This window comes from Hippocampus guttulatus, chromosome 6, assembly GCF_054856545.1.
Source record: "Hippocampus guttulatus isolate MCC_2025c chromosome 6, RoL_Hgut_1.0, whole genome shotgun sequence".
NCBI lineage: Eukaryota > Metazoa > Chordata > Actinopteri > Syngnathiformes > Syngnathidae > Hippocampus > Hippocampus guttulatus.
Genome location: NC_141266.1, coordinates 25,477,045 through 25,495,287, shown reverse-complemented (window position 1 = coordinate 25,495,287; position 18,243 = coordinate 25,477,045). Strand labels below are relative to the sequence as shown.

The 18,243-nt window shown below is 49.5% G+C and overlaps 1 protein-coding gene across 2 annotated transcripts; it reads left to right on the top strand.

Moving 5' to 3' along the window:
• The first annotated feature begins 459 nt into the window (after positions 1–459).
• eva1ba (eva-1 homolog Ba (C. elegans)) lies at positions 460–12,017 on the top strand. 2 transcript variants are annotated; one of them, XM_086112940.1, is made up of 3 exons: positions 460–529; positions 8,545–8,619; positions 9,934–12,017. In XM_086112940.1, the coding sequence occupies exons 2-3, from the start codon at positions 8,553–8,555 to the stop codon at positions 10,332–10,334; spliced, it is 468 nt and encodes a 155-aa protein (XP_085969066.1). In that variant the 5' UTR covers positions 460–529; positions 8,545–8,552; the 3' UTR covers positions 10,335–12,017. The 2 variants fall into 2 exon arrangements, with proteins under 2 accessions (XP_085969066.1, XP_085969065.1); XM_086112939.1 differs by lacking the exon at positions 460–529 and adding an exon at positions 5,833–6,053.
• The last annotated feature ends 6,226 nt before the right edge of the window (positions 12,018–18,243 follow it).

Here is an 18,243-nt window from a genome sequence, read left to right as displayed (position 1 = left end):
GGATGACGTCATTAGCAAGCTGCGTCTGAAGCGAGGTCATGTTGGCTTGTGCAAAGTATGATCAGGGGGGTGCCACGTACGAGTTGAGGTCAAAGAATTGACTCGGAGAGTTTCCACTCGCTTTGGAGCCTCACCGATGGTTAACTTAGCGCAAGCAACAAGGGAGCCTTTCGCGGCGTTAGTGAACTGAAAACATCGCGCGCTGGGGGGCTAAAAAGTCGGCTAGTGCACAAATTGGTCGACACAAAAAAAAAACTGCGCCTGGAAACTACAAGTATTGAGTTTCAAACCAGATTTGCGACGCCCACAAGCAAGGATCGGCCGTTTCCTCGTCCCCACGTGGGTGTTTATGTTTCTGCGGACGCTCTTTTCTGGCGACAAACGTCGGGAGAGAAGAAAGCGCTTTGGACTGAAAAAGGAAACAAAAGGGTTTTCGCCAGTTGGGAGACTTGGCCGCGGGGATGTGAAGCCGGAGACGTCGAGCTCGGGACTTCTTCCACGGCTGCTCGGCGAGCACGTGCTGCAAGAGGTAAACGCACCGTTTTAATATACAGCGTCTGTAGATTTTTTTTAAAGTGAATTGACACTTGGAAAACAGACCAAGGTGACCGTGATCACGGTGCGTCCCGTCGCTACTTTCCAGGTGCCCAAAATTGTTGTGAGTGCTCGGTGTCGGTGCGTGTTCGAGGCGATCCGGCTAACTGAGCTCGGCGTAGCTTCCTGCCTGCGTGCGTCTCCTCGCTAAGCGCCGAGCAGTGAAAAGAGTGCGAGTGTCGAGTGACGTGATGATTATTGGGGGAAATGCCAACGGAAAAGAACTAAAACAGCAGGCGGGGCGTGATGATTTCTTCATTTCGATAACGGCCGCGAGAGGGCGCCGTTGCAGCACTGGAGTCATGGACGCATTTTTTCACCAACTCCAAATCTTTTGGAGTTGGTGAAAAAAAGTAACGCAAGAATACAACTCTGGACACAGTAATGCCACGAAGTAGAATGATGATTAGACATTAACCAGACATTGTATTATGGAGATCTACAAGAAATATCATTGAAAATTTCGTGGGGTTTTTTCTGCCGTTATTTTGACATATAAAATGCTTTGGTATGTTAGAAGGATTTTTTGCTCTTTATAAGGATTTTTTTGGTAGTTTATACAGGTTGGCGCTCCGAAAAGTTGACAGATATGAAGACGGGTGAGGAGGATGGAAGTTTGATGTGCACGCCAGTTCAAATGTCCTTTTTTCTCCCCTTCCACTTTCCACGGTGCTCATGCAAATGTGATTGGTGCTGTGAGCTCAGAGCAGCTGGGCCTTGAAGAACACCATCCTACAGTATGTCACAATTTTGTTGCCCGATTACCCCGGAGAGCTTTTGTCCTTTCAAAAGGAGATTTATTTCTTTGGTGGCAACAGAAATTGACATCTCCCAAGTCTCGGATAAAAAAATACAGGGAGGGCACAATCTGCCGATCCACAACAAAACAGCAAAGCAAACCCAATCGGAATCGCCTCGAGGCCCGAGCCGTCAACTTTGTCAATGGGAGCTCTCGTTCGGCGTGTCGGCGAGCCGTCGCCGGGCCAACGAGGAAGCGTGCGGCCGACCGCTTCCGACAAGACCGTTTCCGCGGCCGGCGGCGGGCGTGGAAACGGCGGAGCCGCTGATGTTTTTCTTCAGTGCGAGAGTGCGGCCGCGGAGCATTCGGAGCGGCGGACAGACGAGATGTCGCAGCCCGAATGGCGGTTGGAGCGAACGGAGACGATGCTTGGTGCGGACGGGGCCGCTTTTCAAAGCGCCACGCGTGTCTCGATGACGTCTCGTCCGCGAGTCACGAGACGCTCGCCTTTTCCGTTTTGACTTCCGACACGTCGGCAGCCTCCGCTCTGCGGTCTTTGCCCTTGCCCCCCGTCTGGCCGATCCCACAATGGAGCAGCGCTGCAAAAGTGCCGCGCCGGCACCAAGATCGCCCGTCGGCGACCGTTTTCAAGGCCAGTTTTCGGCGCTTTATGAGCGCGAGCGGCGTTCTTGATCAACGATGCGGCGGAAGGATGATCAAAAGAGCGTTTCCGGAGCAGGGGTTGGCGCCGCGCCCGGGGAAGTCCGCGGCGGCGCGGAGCTCCGCCGGAGACGATCGGCGCCGACGCCGAGGACTTCGTCTTGGCCGCGCTTTCACCCGCATCAAAAGGAACGTTGCCGAAAAACGCATTCCAAGCCGTGAGCGTCGGCGATGCGGCAAAGCGCGGCGGGGAGATCGCGGAAAGGCGTTCGCCCGTCTTTGGAAGAAGCCAGCGGACGCTTTCCATGCGAGTCTGGTCTTGCGCATCCTCGCAATTCGTGCCCTCTTTCAACCCCGCTGACGAGAAGAATGTCGTCAAGCGGCCGCATATTTTGGCGTGATGGAAACCCAAGCTCTGAGCGTGACGCTTTTATCGTGTCTCCAATTTGGGACTTTCCAATTTGGTCAGGTTGGAATCGGTGGGCAGGGGGGCAAAATGCTCTTTGAGTTGAGCTTTCCATTCCTTTTCGTGTGAGGTTTGTCCCCCAAGATTGGCCTCATTCCGAGCAAAAAGGACTCCCGCTCGGGGCTCCGGCATGCGCCGATGGCAAACGGCGGGCGCTCCAGTCTTCTTTGGGTGGGCGACCTCCCGCGGTCAATAGTTTTCCCCAATCAAAGTGCCTTTCCCCGTCCGTCCCCCCTCGGCTCACGTCTCGGCCCGTCCCCCTTTGCGATTTGTGGCCTTCCCGAGCCGGACTTTTCCCTTCCGCTTCCCTGCGACGCCTGCGAAAGGCTTGGTGGCGGCACCCAAAGCGGCGACCGCCTGCGCCGATTTAACGACCGTTGACGCGCGGTGTCGTCGTAAAAACGCCACGGAAACACGAGACGAGACGACCGGCGCCCGGACCGAAACGCTGGTTAAAAAACCGCCATGCCGACCGGGTCACGGCGGCGACGGTGCGCTCGGCTCGAGGCTGCTCCGCCCGAGGGCGACAAACAATTCTGACGGTCTGGCCCGGGTGCGGCGCCGCTTACCGTCCTTGGAGCCGACCGTCTCTCTTCTTGCGCCTCCGAACGATCTTCTGCCTCTCAAAGAAACACAATTCTGAGCGAGAATAAATTCCTCTCCCCCCCGCCTGACAATTGTCAAGTGAGCTCTGGCGGCGTCTGTGGAAAAACATTGAGTTGCCACTTCGAGTGCCAAATGTGTGTTTTCGAAATGGGCGGGGCATTTTCTTGGACCGCACCAGCTGCGCCGCCCGCCGCCCAGACACCGGAGCATTTCGTGACCCCCGTTGCCGCTCTTGAATTCTTTTTTTTTTGGGGGGGGGGGGGCAGACGCTGGCCATCTTTCCAACCCGCCTCAAAACTCCCGTGTAGTCTTTGGCATTTGACTCCGCGTGACTCAGACTTGATCTGAGTTTGACTGTCGGGTGCTTTGTCACTGATTTCTTGCCGTCTTGTTGTAGATGCGATAGTGGCTCCACGTACAGCACTTTGTATGCAGCGATGGCCGTCGGAAGGCGCTCGAGAAATCCGCTCGAGTTGAGACGTGACGAGACTTGACGCTGGAGGTTGAGCTCTTCTTTGCGGCGCTTTTGCGAGGTGTGCCATCCGAAGCGCTTGTTGCGCTCCCGAACGGATGGCGTCGCCTCTCCGAATCAGGAAGGCCAGATGGAAAAAGCCAGGTCATTCGCATCGTTGGGGGCTTGCCAGTCAGTATGAAAGAGGAGATGCTCTTGCCGATCAGATGTTGATCAGAAAACGGGGCGGTGCTTTTCCGCTGTTGACGGGAGACCTCGGCGATTGTTCAAACGCCAGAAAAACATTCAAGGCAGCGACTGAAACGCATGCGCGGTGCGCCACAAGGTTCTGGTGCGAGCCCCTTGAATTCTTCCACCGCCCTCACTAAATGTCGATTGCGTCCCCTCTGGCGTGACAAATGAGCGAGTGTGCCCGCGTTTGCGTTTTGTGTCGGACTGTCGGACTCGACTCCAAACCAAAGACTGCGCGGATGAGTCCAAACTACGTTGGCTCAATCCAAAGGGCACTCGGAGGCCGCTCTCGGCCTCCGCCCGCGCGCCGACGCTCACGCAAACGGAAGTCGCGGGCCCCGGCTCGTTCGCGGGAGCAAAGCGTAATTGCTAGGCTGGCTGTTGACTGGCGTCTGCCGGAGCGCCCTCTAATTGTCTTTGCGAGCGCGCATTCCAAGCGGAAGCGCCGCTTTGGCTTCACCGACACCCGGCGTGACCACTTCGGCCCCTCGTATGTCGTTCGAAATGTTGGTGCCAAACGGAGCTGCTGAATGTTTGATGGCATTTGAAACCAGTCTGAAACACCCCCACACACACATAAATTCCACTTAATTGTAGTGTCCGCTAAACATCTTGGCAGAAAATGTATGCGTGTTTGTTTGTTTTCAACTGCTTATCCTGAAATAGAAAGCAGTCGCTCCTCCATTTTTGGACATTTGTCTCTCGGAAAGCACAAAGCCAGCGTTGGCGCTTGTTATTTGGGGACGTGCGCTTGGCTCTTTTTGCACCGTCATCACGTGGTTGTTGCTCAGCTCGCCGGGTATGCGATCCCGCTGATTCGCACAGTACAGCACATTCCTTTGGAGCAAGAGTGCCGGGAAACGTGCGTCCGCGGGGTTAGTCCGTCGCAGGAAGTTATCCGCGGGCCCGAGGTCCAGGTCTGCGATTGCAGCCGGCGATCTTGATTTTGATCGATCTGCCGATTGACTTCTTTTGCCACCCGCCCGCACTCCAGCTTGACCGCGGCGAATGCAAAGCCGTTGCGTGTTCGAGAAGACGGGTCGCTCAAACGCGCCGCGTAAAAAACCCAGCAAAGGGCGCAGGACGTCGCGGAATATTCAAGGAAGAGCGGCACTTTCCCATCAACGCTGAGCACAGGTCGTGACGCGTCCAAAGCTTTTCTCTGAGGGGGGCGGGGGGGGGGGGGTGTTCGAAACGTTGCCCGGACAGACACGAGGCCCAGTTTGGTTGGACGCGGCGTTTGCGGTGGGCCGCTGTGTTGGATCGTCCCGACATCCAGATGGAGAAGAGTTTAGCGTTGCAGAACGGGGACTTCCCTGCTCCCATCAAGATCTTCTGGCAGATGCCTCCTGTGTGCTTTTGGGCCACTGAGGAGGGGGGGGGGGGGGGGGCTGGCTCATTGGGGCCAAAGACGCGCAGCGCAGACAAGTTGGCCCGAGGACATTCTCGTGTTTGGCGGCGTCCAACGTGAGAGAAACATTTTGTCCTGGTCGCGCCCCCGTTCACAACGTCGTCGAGCTTGTCGCTCGCTCGTTTGAGAGCGGAGGTCAATTCATCTTGATCACCTTTGTGCATCCTTTGAGTTTCTGTTTGCACGGGGGGGGGGGCAATCTCCGTTTCAGGCAGTCAACAGGAACATGGCGTGAAGTGCGTAGACGGGGATCAGCGAGACGCTCATTGGATGTTTTGTTGTTTTTGACACGATCTCCCTTCCCTCCACTTGGATTCCGAAAATGGTCAATCAGCCGGCGTTCTTCCATGTCGCCGCGGCTTGCGCTTCCCACCTGCGCCGACCGTCCGGCCGGCTTTTCCTCCAGGATTCGCCGAAGGGAGCCCCCACGTCATCGCCACTGCTCTTTGCTCACTCCCACATGATGTGCCCGTGCTTGCGGAAAGACGCCAAATATCCTGTCGTCGAAACTACACACACACACACACACACCACCCCCTCACTGAGTTGCTTGACCATTTTAGGCTCTTCCTACCCCCCCCCCCCCCCTGCAGCGGGAGGGGTTGGAGGACGGCTTTTCCTGCTCCATGTGCACTGGAGCCAACAGAGGGGAGGAGAGACAACTCTTGTTAGTCAGCCTCCAACTTGCAGAGGAAGTTGCCAGTCCGGCCCTTCCCACACACGCATGCACGCACACAGACACTTTTGGGGACTTGAAGCACGGAAGGCCGGAAAAGCTTTCCAGCAAGTTTTGCTGCGGACGGGAGGTGTTGGCGCAGCGTTCCCGCAGCTCTCGGGAGCATTTGACCGGGACGGCATTTATTTCGACACACCGGTGAGTCCTCGCTCCCCCTCCGTACAACCGCATCGGGCGAGTCATCCAAAAGAGTCGGCTCGAATAACAGGAGCGCTCTTTGCCTCCGTGCCTTTGTTTTGATGACGAACAAAAGGTGCTTTTGCCTCGCCGCCCTCCTTTCAATGTCCCGATTTGCGCTCCGCCGCCGTCCGGTCACCGCCGCGGCGCGGAGAGCCGCGGCGCGTACGTTTTGAGCCCGGCCGCGGCTTTTTCCCGTGCGGCCGCGCGCCGTCGCCGAAGCTCCTTGCGGCGAATGACGACGCGCCGCTTGGAGTGCAAACAAAGCCGACCCCTCGTCGCGCCGAGGTCGCGTCCGAGCCGGGTTTTTGGGGGAGGGGCTTGTGCCGAGTACTGCAGAAATGCAATAGAAGAAGCCCGTCTGGCGATCGACGGCCGCGAATGTGAACGGCGGCAAGAAGCCTCGCTGGCTTTTTTGAAATCACCTGCGAATCCCGCGAGCGGCGGCGGCGTGACGCGGCCGACTATCCGTCCATCCCGTTGAGATGGCGCGTCCTGGCCGCTCGGCAACAGTTGACTCCCGCGCGACCGATTCGGACCCCCTCCGCCATTTCTTTCTGGATTTGTTTGTTTTTGCGCCGCGGGATGGAAGGCATTGCGGACGCGCCTCCGCTCGCAAGGCTTCCTTTTTTAGACGACGTCCTCCGCCGACTAAACGCGGAAGAGACGGCCCGCGGCGACGCCTCGGGACCCCATCGCGCCTTGCGCGTCACGAGCCAAATGGGCGGCGGCGGCGGCGGCCGTGTAATTGATGCGGCGTGTCGCGCCGCTGCTGCGCGCTGTCCAAGAGCCGCGTCACGCTTGAGATCACGAGTGGAGCTTTCTGAAGCCCGCCCCCGAGCAAACAACAACGTCTTTCAAAAGACACGCGAGGACGTCGGCATTTCTTTGAGCGTGATGACGTCGGGCTGACGGCGTCGCGGGCCGCAAATGAAGCCGAGTCCCAGGGATGGAATCGGAAGACATCGATGATTTGCGGGAAGCCGGCGACTGCGTCCGAGTCCTCTTTGGCTCGATTGAACTCTTGCCGATCGCGCGCGAAGTCGACGCGAGGATCGCAGGCGCAAGTCCCGCGCCACGCGGCGTTCGGAACTTGAGACGGCACACCTGAAAAACCGCCGTGGGACGCGAGGGAAGCGGAGTCGAAGGGAGTTTGGTCCTCGGTGATGACCCCTTGCCGAGGGTGACCACCGTCAAAGTGCATCGCTGTCGTGATGAGGTCGCTTTGCGCAAGCAGAAAAGATGGAAGGAAGAACGAGCGTACGATGCCGAAGGAAGTCCCGAATGACGGCGCCGTTGTTGTTTCATTGACGAGCACAAAAATAGACAAAGGTCGTGCCGACCATCCTGCGGCTGCAAATAGCCTTTCCTGTTTTCCTCGTGCGTCGACGAACATATTGTGGAAGTCGACTTGAACGTATGGTGGGGGGGGGGCCGCTTTTCTTCAGCGCCTCCACACCGGCCGGAACCGTCGTTCGTAAGAACGGGGAAAGGGACACGTGAGCGTTGCCGGCGGAGAGCCAAAAGCTGCGGGCTTCCTGCAGGGAGGGGGGGGGGGGGGGCGGTGGCCTGCCTCTGGTCCCCGTCGCTCTGAAAGCAAAGCGCCACCTCTGGACTCTTGTCGGTCGGCCGGCTGTTGTTTGCATTGCAGACGCCTCGGTGACTCTGGATCCGACGTGCTTTGACGTACGCGTGTTTGCTTTTGTGTCGGGGCGGACAAATGAAGCCTTGACTTTGAACGACCAAAGATCACAAGCGGCCAGGCGGAAAGGAAGGACCCGCAAATCTTTTCTCCGCACGGGTGGATTTGATGCTCGGCTCTCAACGCGGCCCTCCTCGCCCCGCCCACAAACGCAGTCAAATGAGGCGGGCGTCACATTCGGCATCCGCCTCGCCGTCGGGATCTTTGGTCCGAGGTCACGGGGCGGGCGGGTGTTTTCTGGAGGTTTGACGCATTGGCCGATCGTCATCCTCTGCGTCCAAAACGATCGTTTTGTTCGCAACGTTCGAAATGAAAGCTTAGCTCTCGGGGTTTCGGGATTCGGTAGCGGTGCGTACGACCCATCCCGTCTTATATGGCGCTTTCACGACGGCTGCGGCTCGCCGAGGTCCCGGCGCGGGCAAGAAAGAGAGCGCCATCGGGCATCCGCACTTCAGATCCAAGAGCGGGAGGGAGTCTTCCGCTCGATGGCGCAAATGACGCCGGAAAGGCGGGCCAAAGCCGAGCCCGAACTGCAGAAAGGTCTTCTGCGGGCGCCCGCCAAAGTCACCCCGAAGCCGTCTCGCGCCACGCGCCGGACGCGTCGGCGCCGGCCAAAAAGCGCACGGAGCGGCTTTTGTTCGGCGTCCCGCCCGCCCGCCGGCGAACGAAGCTCCGCCGCGTCTCGTGGGCTTGACGCGGAACGTCGCCCGTGGTCCGGCGCTCAAGATGCGCGCGTCTGATCTGTTGCAGAAGCCGCCATGGACGTGAAGAAGAAGCAAATGGATCTCCTGAGCAACAGTATGGCCGCTTACGCGCACATCAAGGGTGAGTTGCGCCGTCTCCTCGGCCGAGAGCGGCGGGCGACACCCCGGCCCAACGCTCGGCAACGTGCTGTACGTGGAGCAAAAGTCATTCGGCGAAAAAAAAACGGTCCAACTCAAAGTCAGGCAGCGGTGACGGAAAAGGCTCCCTTCCCGTCCCCCCTCCCCACTCAAGAGGCGTCCGTTCAACTCGAGAGGCGCTCATGACCGCCTCTGAAAAACGTCCCTTAACGATTACTGCGCTGAAATGAAACTTTCAAAATGGAAAAGAATGCATCAAAACAGAAAATCAAGCGAGGAAATCACAAAATAAATTCTATACCCCCCCCCCCCACCCACAAAATGTATTTTGTGATTTCCTCGCTTGATTTTCTTCGCACTTTCATTGAAGTAATCATTAATTGAGGTTTTTCAGAGGCAGCCGTGAACGCCTCTCGAGTGGAACGGAAGAAGAGAAGGCACGGAGACGGACAGTAGCTGTATTTGTTGAGACTACCATCAATAAAGTCTGCGTTTTAAAAAATAAATAAAACCGTAGCGCTCCTTTTTTCAACAAATACAGGTGCGTCTTTGTGCGTCTCTCCGTGCCTTCTCTTCTTCCGTTCAACTCGAGAGGCGTTCACGACCGCCTGCGAAAAACGCATTGGCATTTCCTTGATCGGAGCGCCAACAGAACAATCGGATGTCAGTAGGAGTTATGTATTCACAAATGATGAAATCACAATATAAATGCTGTGGGGGGGGTTCTCGAATTCATTTTTCGTAGTCTCATTGAAGTAATCGTTAGTTTACGTTTTTCGTAGGCGGTCTTGAACGCCTCTCGAGTCGAACGGAAGAAGAGAAGGCACGGTGACGGACAAAGACGTACCTGCATTTGTTGAGACTGAAAAAAAAAACAACACCACCACAGCTCTCCTTTTTTCAAAAACATATTTCATAAAGCAGCGACGCAGTTCACTGAAGCAACAGCGAGTTATAACCTCGGAAGCGCGTCTCCAGCAAGCAGCCATCTTGGGGTCGACATATTACCGTAATGACCATAGACGAGGCGCACCGGATTTAAAGGCGCGCAGTGAGTTTTTAAGAAAACGGAAGACTTTTGGGTGCGGAAAATACGGGTAGTCGTAGGAGACGCAGTGCAGTTCTTTTGAAGAGAATCCTCCGATTCCTTTTAAATCTTCAATCGGCACCGGCGAGCGAGTCTTGAGTCAAGCTAACATTGAGCAGAGCGAGCATTTTCCGCCGGGTCAAATAGCAAATGGTACCAGCGCGTTCCGATGTTTCCGTTGAAGCGCCTTCTCCCGCCCGTGTTCCGCAGGCAACCCGGAGAGCTTCGGCCTGTACTTCGTGCTGGGCGTGTGCTTCGGCCTGCTTCTGACGCTCTGCTTGCTGGTCATGCGCATCTCCTGCGAGCCGCGCGGCCGGACGGCCGCCGCCGCCGCCGAGAAAAAAATACCGCGGGACGAGGAGGAGCGGGAAAGCGCCGGGGAGGAAGACGACGCGGACGACGCGGAAGCGGCCCCCCCGCCGCTCGCCGTCACCACCGAGATCCCCGCCGGGAACGGCGGCTCGGGCGACGTGTTCGCGTCGGCCGAGGAGCAGGAGAGGGCGCAGCGGCTGGAGGAGCGCGAGCGCATCATCCGGGAAATCTGGAGGAACGGACAGCCGGACGTCCTGGGATCGGGAACGGGGACCGTCGGGAGACTGCGCTACTACTAACGCGCGCCGGGCCCCCCCGAGGCTCCGAGTTCCAAGTTCGGAAGCCGAGCGCATTTGAAGTATGCCGCTGATTCGTTGACTTGAAATGCGCACGCCGTGAAGACTATTCACCCCCCCAAAAAGTCAGCGCAGAGATTCGGGCTGAGCCGTATCACGGTTGGTCATTCCGTGGCAAAAATGCGAGAACTTGGAGGTGCCGCAAGCTGGCGGCAAAGCGCTACTTCTAGTCCTTTGACTTTTTTTTTTGCCGAGGTCTCCGCTCATTTCAGCAGACTTCCTTGGCGCCAAAATGCCAGCGGCCGGCCGAGGCGTACCGATTCGGTCGACGGCTGAGAATACTCCAAGTGTGCGGGCCTTGATTGCACGGATGGAGCTCGCGCCCCATTGGCCGATGGGATCGAAAATCGTCCCGTAAAACGCTTTTGTCGGCTTGAGATACAACAGAACGGAAGCAAAGCAGTGAAAACGGAGAGCATCGCGGAAGACGGCGCAATCGCCGCGTCTGCTTGGATGGATTTCGTGCCGTCTGCGATCCCGCGGCCGAGCATCGGTAAAAAAAAAAAAAATGCTTGAACTTGTCTCAGCTGGTCCGCGACACCCAGCAAAAAAGGTCGGGCGCTGCGCTCGGAAAAACGTCACCGAGTTTCAACGCGATGCCGCTCAAATTGCTTCGGCCTCCTCGAAAGCTAAAACCCCCAAAATATTCTCGGCAAACGCCGTAGGGTCGCTTCTGAGGAGGAAAAAGAACAAAACATCTGTAAAGCCGTGAATGCCAAAGTGCAAATCAGCAGCTGTGCAAGGTGGACTTGAATTGGAGGTCGAGCTCCCTTTGCGTTTGTGGGGGGGGGGGGGTATTCTCTGTCCATGTCCTTCACTTTTTGGGAGCAGTCGAGGAGCAGTTTGCGCGCTGAGCGGAGAGTAGGACGGCCGCCGCCCAAGTTCTGCCGCGGCGACAAAGGAAACGACTCAGTGAAAACACCAACCTATCGCTTAGCGTGATGGTGGGGGGGGGGGGGGGGGGTTGCACTGAAATGAAGGTCAAAACAAAGCGGAAATGAAAGCATTCCGCTCAAATCAAGAGCAGATGCCGCCTCGGGGGGCAAAGGGATTTATCAGCAGAAACATTTGGCAGCGTGTCATCTTTCCTCATTCGCAACGGAGCCTCGTGTGCCTTATTTGGAATGGAAACGCATCTCTGGAATAAAATCTCAGGCCATAACGACAAACAAAACGGGACCTCTTGTGTGAGAGAAAAACGTTTGTACACGGCCGGCCGCTGAAAAGGAAGCGCCCACATCTGGTGGGATGGTTCAGAAGTCGGGGGTGGGTGGGTGTGGGGGCGGGGGGGCTGTTTTCCAAATGGACCTTCCACCGTAGCCACACAAGTAAAAACCGTGGTGGCGTCCACTTCAATCCCTCCCCTCAGTCATGACCCTGAATCAGTTCCCACGGAGCAACCCAGTCAGCAAAATTGGTCCGGCCCAGCTCCGGGGCACGTACACTCGGCCCACATACCTCAATGAATGACGGTGGCCCACGTCTGGCATGCATATCTGGCCCGACTCCGGCCCGACGCTGGGCCAGAACAGGTTCCTGATATCAGCCCGAATTCAACCTCAACCAAGCCACATCTTTCATGAGCCATATTTGACCCACATTAAAAAAACAACTGTTATAAAAATATGTTTATTGTCATAATTTGTGAACCTCACATATAACTCCACATAGACTGGAAAAATGCACTTTTCTTTATTTAACAGTGAACAAAAAGTCCAAATTGGGATGCAGCTGACTCTTGAACGGTATTTTTCTGTCCATCAAATTGTTGCGCTCTCCATGTCCTCTTTTCTTCTCATGCTCTCCTTCCTGTCACCATCCCGATCGGGAGCCAGATGTAGCCAGCTTTTGATTGTGACATCAATTTCCTGGTCTGAGGCCCAAGATGTTAGGCTGTTAGGTCTCACGGCGGCTGTAAGAACTGTAAGAAAACAAGAATGGACAGCGTGTTAGGAAAACAAACATTTGTACATGTCATGAACAATGAATAGTCAGTAAAAATAACCCCTGTAATTTCTTATAAAAATAATAATAATACATTTCATTTATTAGCGTCTTTCAAGACACTCTAGGACACTTTACAACCAAAACTAAACTAGGTGTGACGCTGTGGGGCGGAATATTTGCCACCAAAAACTAAACGTGAATAACTTTTAAATAGTTTATACTGAATTTGAATGACGTGAATTGAAGGGCAGTGGCTCGGATAATGGATGGATTTGGATATTTTACTCTGAATCTTATTGAATAACCGAATCTTAATTGTACAATCGGAATTTGAAACGATAGACTTTTTTTTTCTTTGAAACTGTATTTGATCCTCACTGAAAATTAAATTCAGTTTATTTTCATAATCAGTCTTACAAATACAAAACGACGTTTTTTTTCAACGTCAGATTTTGTTTTTGAATTGAGGTACTAAGTTTTAAATTAACTTTATGGTCAAGTATGAAGTATCCGGTTTGTATTGCAGCAAAAAGAATCAAAATTAATTTCATTGTATTTCAGTGCAGAAAGGGTTCTTTTTGGCAGCACCTCTGACTGTTTAATCACCTACATTTTCACAAGTGATGTGTCGGTCGCGAACGAGCCGGTACAAAGAGCCGGCTCTTTGAAGTGAACGATGAGACGTTTTTAGCCGAAAAAAACGAGCATGTATAGTAAGGCGTTTTTTCCCCCAAAAAACGAGCATGTATAGTAAGGCGTTTTAGCCAAAAAAAACGACCATGTATAGTAAGGCGTTTTTAGCCCAAAAAAAAACACCATGTATAGTAAGGCGTTTTTAGCCCAAAAAACCCCCACCATGTATATATAGTAAGGCGTTTTTAGCCGAAAAAAAAACGACCATGTATAGGAAGGCGTTTTTAGCCCGAAAAAAACGACATTGTATAGTAAGCCGTTTTTAGCCCGAAAAAAACGACCATGTAAGGCGTTTTTAGCCGAAAAAAAACGACCATGTATAGTAAGGCGTTTTTAGCCCAAAAAAAAATACGACCATGTATATATAGTAAGCCGTTTTTAGCCCGAAAAAAACGACCATGTAAGGCGTTTTTAGCCGAAAAAAAACGACCATGTATAGTAAGGCGTTTTTAGCCCAAAAAAAAATACGACCATGTATATATAGTAAGGCGTTTTTAGCCGAAAAAAACGACATAGAATATAGTAATTTTTTTCGGGCTAAAAACGCCTTACTACACTGTCATTTTTTTCGGCCTAAAAACGCCTTACTATACTATGTCGTTTTTTTTCTAACTAAAAACGCCTGACTATACTATGTCGTTTTTTTCGGCCTAAAAACGCCTTACTATACTATGTCGTTTTTTTTCAGGCTAAAAACGCCTTACTATACTATGTCATTTTTTTCGGCCTAAAAACGCCTTACTATACTATGTCGTTTTTTTCTAACTAAAAACGCCTTACTATACTATGTCGTTTTTTTCGGCCTAAAAACGCCTTACTATGCTATGTCGTTTTTTTTCGGGCTAAAAACGCCTGACTATACTATGTCATTTTTTTCGGCCTCAAAACGCCTTACTATACTATGTCGTTTTTTTCTAACTAAAAATGCCTTACTATACTATGTCGTTTTTTTCTAACTAAAAACGCCTGACTATACCATGTCGTTTTTTTCGGGCAAAACAAGCCTTACTATACTATGTTGTTTTTTTCGGGCTAAAAACGCCTAACTATACTATGTCGTTTTTTTTCGGCCTAAAAACGCCTTACTATACTATGTCGTTTTTTTCAGGCTAAAAACGCCTTACTATACTATATCGTTTTTTTCGGGCTAAAAACGGCTTACTATATTATGTCATTTTTTTCGGGCTGAAAACGCCTTACTATACTATGTCGTTTTTTTCGGCCTCAAAACGCCTTACTATACTATGTCATTTTTTTTCAGGCTAAAAACGCCTTACTACACTGTCGTTTTTTTTCGGCCTAAAAACGCCTTACTATACTATGTCGTTTTTTTCTCACTAAAAACGCCTGACTATACTATGTTGTTTTTTTCGGCCTAAAAACGCCTTACTATACTATGTCGTTTTTTTGGCCTAAAAACGCCTTACTATACTATGTAGTTTTTTTCGGCCTAAAAACGCCTTACTATACTATGTCGTTTTTTTTTTTTTTTTAGCTAGAAACGCCTTACTATACTATGTCGTTTTTTTTTTTTTTAGCTAGAAACGCCTTACTATACTATGTCGTTTTTTTGGGCCTAAAAATGCCTTACTATACTATGTCGTTTTTTTGGGCCTAAAAACGCCTGACTATACTATGTCGTTTTTTTCGGCCTAAAAACGCCTTACTATACTATGTCGTTTTTTTTGGCCTAAAAACGCCTTACTATACTATGTCGTTTTTTTCGGCCTAAAAACGCCTGACTATACTATGTCGTTTTTTTCGGCCTAAAAACGCCTTACTATACTATGTCGTTTTTTTTGGCCTAAAAACGCCTTACTATACTATGTAGTTTTTTTCGGCCTAAAAACGCCTTACTATACTATGTCGTTTTTTTGGGCTAAAAACGCCTTACTATACTATGTCGTTTTTTTCAGGCTAAAAACGCCTTACTATACTGTCATTTTTTTCGGGCTAAAAACGCCTTACTATACTATGTCGTTTTTTTTCGGCCTAAAAACGCCTTACTATACTATGTCGTTTTTTTTCTAACTAAAAACGCCTGACTATACTATGTCGTTTTTTTCGGCCTAAAAACGCCTTACTATACTATGTCGTTTTTTTCAGGCTAAAAACGCCTTACTATACTATGTCATTTTTTTCGGCCTAAAAACGCCTTACTATACTATGTCGTTTTTTTCTAACTAAAAACGCCTTACTATACTATGTCGTTTTTTTCGGCCTAAAAACGCCTTACTATGCTATGTCGTTTTTTTTCGGGCTAAAAACGCCTGACTATACTATGTCATTTTTTTCGGCCTCAAAACGCCTTACTATACTATGTCGTTTTTTTCTAACTAAAAATGCCTTACTATACTATGTCGTTTTTTTCTAACTAAAAACGCCTGACTATACCATGTCGTTTTTTTCGGGCAAAAAAAGCCTTACTATACTATGTTGTTTTTTTCGGGCTAAAAACGCCTAACTATACTATGTCGTTTTTTTCGGCCTAAAAACGCCTTACTATACTATGTCGTTTTTTTCAGGCTAAAAACGCCTTACTATACTATATCGTTTTTTTCGGGCTAAAAACGGCTTACTATATTATGTCATTTTTTTCGGGCTGAAAACGCCTTACTATACTATGTCGTTTTTTTCGGCCTCAAAACGCCTTACTATACTATGTCATTTTTTTTCAGGCTAAAAACGCCTTACTACACTGTCGTTTTTTTTCGGCCTAAAAACGCCTTACTATACTATGTCGTTTTTTTCTCACTAAAAACGCCTGACTATACTATGTTGTTTTTTTCGGCCTAAAAACGCCTTACTATACTATGTAATTTTTTTCGGCCTAAAAACGCCTTACTATACTATGTCGTTTTTTTGGCCTAAAAACGCCTTACTATACTATGTAGTTTTTTTCGGCCTAAAAACGCCTTACTATACTATGTCGTTTTTTTTTTTTTTTAGCTAGAAACGCCTTACTATACTATGTCGTTTTTTTTTTTTTAGCTAGAAACGCCTTACTATACTATGTCGTTTTTTTGGGCCTAAAAATGCCTTACTATACTATGTCGTTTTTTTGGGCCTAAAAACGCCTGACTATACTATGTCGTTTTTTTCGGCCTAAAAACGCCTTACTATACTATGTCGTTTTTTTCGGCCTAAAAACGCCTGACTATACTATGTCGTTTTTTTCGGCCTAAAAACGCCTTACTATACTATGTCGTTTTTTTGGGCTAAAAACGCCTTACTATACTATGTCGTTTTTTTCGGCCTAAAAACGCCTTACTATACTATGTCGTTTTTTTCAGGCTAAAAACGCCTTACTATACTATGTCATTTTTTTCGGCCTAAAAACGCCTTACTATACTATGTCGTTTTTTTCTAACTAAAAACGCCTTACTATACTATGTCGTTTTTTTCGGCCTAAAAACGCCTTACTATGCTATGTCGTTTTTTTTCGGGCTAAAAACGCCTGACTATACTATGTCATTTTTTTCGGCCTCAAAACGCCTTACTATACTATGTCGTTTTTTTCTAACTAAAAATGCCTTACTATACTATGTCGTTTTTTTCTAACTAAAAACGCCTGACTATACCATGTCGTTTTTTTCGGGCAAAAAAAGCCTTACTATACTATGTTGTTTTTTTCGGGCTAAAAACGCCTAACTATACTATGTCGTTTTTTTCGGCCTAAAAACGCCTTACTATACTATGTCGGTTTTTTCAGGCTAAAAACGCCTTACTATACTATATCGTTTTTTTCGGGCTAAAAACGGCTTACTATATTATGTCATTTTTTTCGGGCTGAAAACGCCTTACTATACTATGTCGTTTTTTTCGGCCTCAAAACGCCTTACTATACTATGTCATTTTTTTTCAGGCTAAAAACGCCTTACTACACTGTCGTTTTTTTTCGGCCTAAAAACGCCTTACTATACTATGTCGTTTTTTTCTCACTAAAAACGCCTGACTATACTATGTCGTTTTTTTGGCCTAAAAACGCCTTACTATACTATGTAGTTTTTTTCGGCCTAAAAACGCCTTACTATACTATGTCGTTTTTTTTTTTTTTTTAGCTAGAAACGCCTTAGTATACTATGTCGTTTTTTTTTTTTTTAGCTAGAAACGCCTTACTATACTATGTCGTTTTTTTGGGCCTAAAAACGCCTTACTATACTATGTCGTTTTTTTGGGCCTAAAAACGCCTGACTATACTATGTCGTTTTTTTCGGCCTAAAAACGCCTTACTATACTATGTCGTTTTTTTTGGCCTAAAAACGCCTTACTATACTATGTCGTTTTTTTCGGCCTAAAAACGCCTGACTATACTATGTCGTTTTTTTCGGCCTAAAAACGCCTTACTATACTATGTAGTTTTTTTCGGCCTAAAAACGCCTTACTATACTATGTCGTTTTTTTGGGCTAAAAACGCCTTACTATACTATGTCGTTTTTTTCAGGCTAAAAACGCCTTACTATACTGTCATTTTTTTCGGGCTAAAAACGCCTTACTATACTATGTCGTTTTTTTTCGGCCTAAAAACGCCTTACTATATACTATGTCATTTTTTTCGGCCTAAAAACGCCTTACTATACTATGTCATTTTTTTCGGCCTAAAAACGCCTTACTATACATGGTCGTTTTTTTCGGGCTAAAAACGCATTACTATACTATGTCGTTTTTTTCGGGCAAAAAAAGCCTTACGATACTATGTCGTTTTTTTTTTTGCTAAAAATGCCTTACTATACTATGTCGTTTTTTTCGGCCTAAAAACGCCTTACTATACTGTGTCGTTTTTTTCAGGCTAAAAATGCCTTACTATATTATGTCGTTTTTTTCGGGCTAAAAACGCCTTACTATACTATGTCGTTTTTTTCGGGGCCAAAAACGGCTTACTATACTATGTCGTTTTTTTTTGGGGCCAAAAACGCCTTACTATACTATGTCGTTTTTTTTGGGCTAAAAACGCCTTACTATATACTATGTCGTTTTTTTTTTCGGCCTAAAAACGCCTTACTATACTATGTCGTTTTTTTCAGGCTAAAAAGGCCTTACTATACTATGTCGTTTTTTTCTAACTAAAAACGCCTTACTATACTATGTCGTTTTTTTGGGCTAAAAACGCCTTACTATACTATGTCGTTTTTTTTTTGGGCTAAAAACGCCTTACTATATACTATGTCGTTTTTTTTCGGCCTAAAAACGCCTTACTATACTATGTCGTTTT